The sequence below is a fragment of the Rhinoraja longicauda genome, unplaced genomic scaffold (assembly GCF_053455715.1).
Source record: "Rhinoraja longicauda isolate Sanriku21f unplaced genomic scaffold, sRhiLon1.1 Scf000736, whole genome shotgun sequence".
Lineage (NCBI taxonomy): Eukaryota > Metazoa > Chordata > Chondrichthyes > Rajiformes > Arhynchobatidae > Rhinoraja > Rhinoraja longicauda.
In genome coordinates, this window is record NW_027601952.1 from 17755 (window position 1) to 19905 (window position 2151).

Consider the following 2151-nt stretch of genomic DNA (forward strand, 5'->3'; position numbering starts at 1 on the left):
TTAATTCCTTGATCTACCCCGTTCAGTTAAAAAATCTCCCGCTTCTTTAAATCCCTCACTTCCACAAACTACCAGCGGAGAAAGTTCCAGATATTCGCCAAACTCTGCAAGAAGCAATATTGTCTGTCCATTCTCTCCACAGATGTTGCCTGACCTGGTAAGTTCCTTCAGCGCTTTTTTTTGCCCTGATCTGCAGTTCCCTGTGTCTCCAGTATACATATATAAAGCCTGGTTGCGAGATTTGTATTTCACTATCCCCCCAAAAAATCCAATTAATTAATTATCTTTTTACAAATCAGAAGTGGTGAAAAGTTATTGCTGCTGCAATGCTTTACTGTATTTCTATGTCTAATACTGAGGAAAACTATTTAAATCAATTGTACACTTACAGTTCCCGAAACAACTTAATTTAATTGGAAGTCCAAAAGGACCCTAAAATAAAAATAGATACCGTTTGAAATAATCAGCGGGTCAGACGGCGTCCAAGAGAAAGTGTCAAATTCTCGGGTAGTTGATACCATATGCTAATTAGGAATAAAGAACTAAGATCTCGATTTTCATTCGCTGAGATTTTCGAACGTTGCTCTTTTACTGCGCCGTGGAAGGCCAATGAGTAACAAAGGGGAATCCATTGACCAATAAAAACGATTCGAATTTCTATCAGTGACAAAGATATAAAAGGAGCTGCGACCGCGGAATCCGGTTCATTTTGGTTTATGAGGAGTGAAGCGAAGATGTCAGGAAGAGGTAAAACTGGAGGAAAAGGACGCGCCAAAACCAAGACCCGTTCCTCGCGAGCTGGTTTGCAATTCCCGGTTGGTCGCATCCATCGACTGTTGCGGAAGGGTCACTATGCTCAGCGCATTGGTGCTGGCGCTCCGGTTTATTTAGCGGCGGTGCTCGAGTACCTGACAGCTGAGATCTTGGAATTGGCGGGTAACGCGGCCCGCGACAACAAAAAGACCAGGATCATCCCCCGCCACCTGCAGCTCGCCATCCGCAACGACGAGGAGCTCAACAAGCTGTTGGGTGGGGTCACCATCGCCCAGGGTGGGGTTTTACCCAACATCCAGGCTGTACTGCTGCCCAAGAAAACCGGCCACCCCAGCAAAATTTGCATCTAAATGACATCAACAAACCCAATTTGACACAAAAGGCTCTTTTAAAAGCCATTAAATATGTCCTGAAATAGTTCTATTGTGGTGTAATATTTGTTTTAATAGTTAAATTTCCGTTGTAGTTTATAAATACAACATGACAAAATGCACGAAAACGGCCCACCGAATCCACGCCGACCATCGATCACCAGTGTTCTAATTTTTACCAATTTGTCATCCACTTCATACACAATAAGGGTAATTTAAAGAAACTACGGGATTCTACAAACCCACACGTCTTTAATCGTTTTACTTGGTCACAAGACTGGTCCACATAGACAATACCCGAAGTCAGGATGAACCTGCGTCTCCGGCTACTGTGCGGTCCACAGGAATCCATCGTGTATTCTGTTAACACTATTTGAGATGTAATTTATTAAGACAAGTATTTGAAAAACAATGAACACAATCATTACGTTTAAGGATTGCAGACATGATTTACAAGGATGTCGCCAATACTTCAGGGTCTGACCTTTAAGGAGAGGTTGGGCAGGCTAGGATTATATTTCTTGGAGCACAGGAGGATGAAATGTGATTTAAAAGAGGTGTTCAGGATCATGGGAATAGATATGGTAGATACACTGTATTTTCCCCAGTGTAGGGGAATCAAGAACCAGAGGACACCATAAGGTGCACCAGGAATGACTCAGGAACTCGAGAGGCAACTTTTTTTTTTACAAAGAGCGTTGTGGGTAAATTGAATGATCTGCCAGAGGAGGTATTTGAGGGAAATACTATAACAATGTGGGTACCATCTAGAGTGCACTCACCAATCCATTGAATCACCAAGGAAGAGAAGGGAATAGACTAAATGCTTGTAAATGGAATTCACTATATAGGGATGTGATTTCAGAATATTGTTGAATTTTGAAATTCTATCCCACTATAGCCTGAGCCACCTGTTTCAAAACTGGATGTAGTGTTCTTGGGTCTTTAGTAGTGTTGGACTGGTAGATTTTCATTTAATGGATATTACTCCTCTTGATAACTAAAT

General features: G+C 41.9%; 1 protein-coding gene across 1 annotated transcript; it reads left to right on the forward strand.

Moving 5' to 3' along the window:
- The first annotated feature begins 734 nt into the window (after window positions 1-734).
- LOC144591227 (histone H2A-like) lies at window positions 735-1124 on the forward strand. Its single transcript, XM_078395505.1, has one exon. It carries the CDS (start codon window positions 735-737, stop codon window positions 1122-1124), a length of 390 nt encoding a protein of 129 aa, XP_078251631.1.
- Window positions 1125-2151: the final 1027 nt, after the last annotated feature.

Coding starts and splice junctions, on each gene's coding strand:
- LOC144591227 (XM_078395505.1), top strand. CDS start 735: ATGTCAGGAAGAGGTAAAACTGGAGGAAAAGGACGCGCCAAAACCAAG.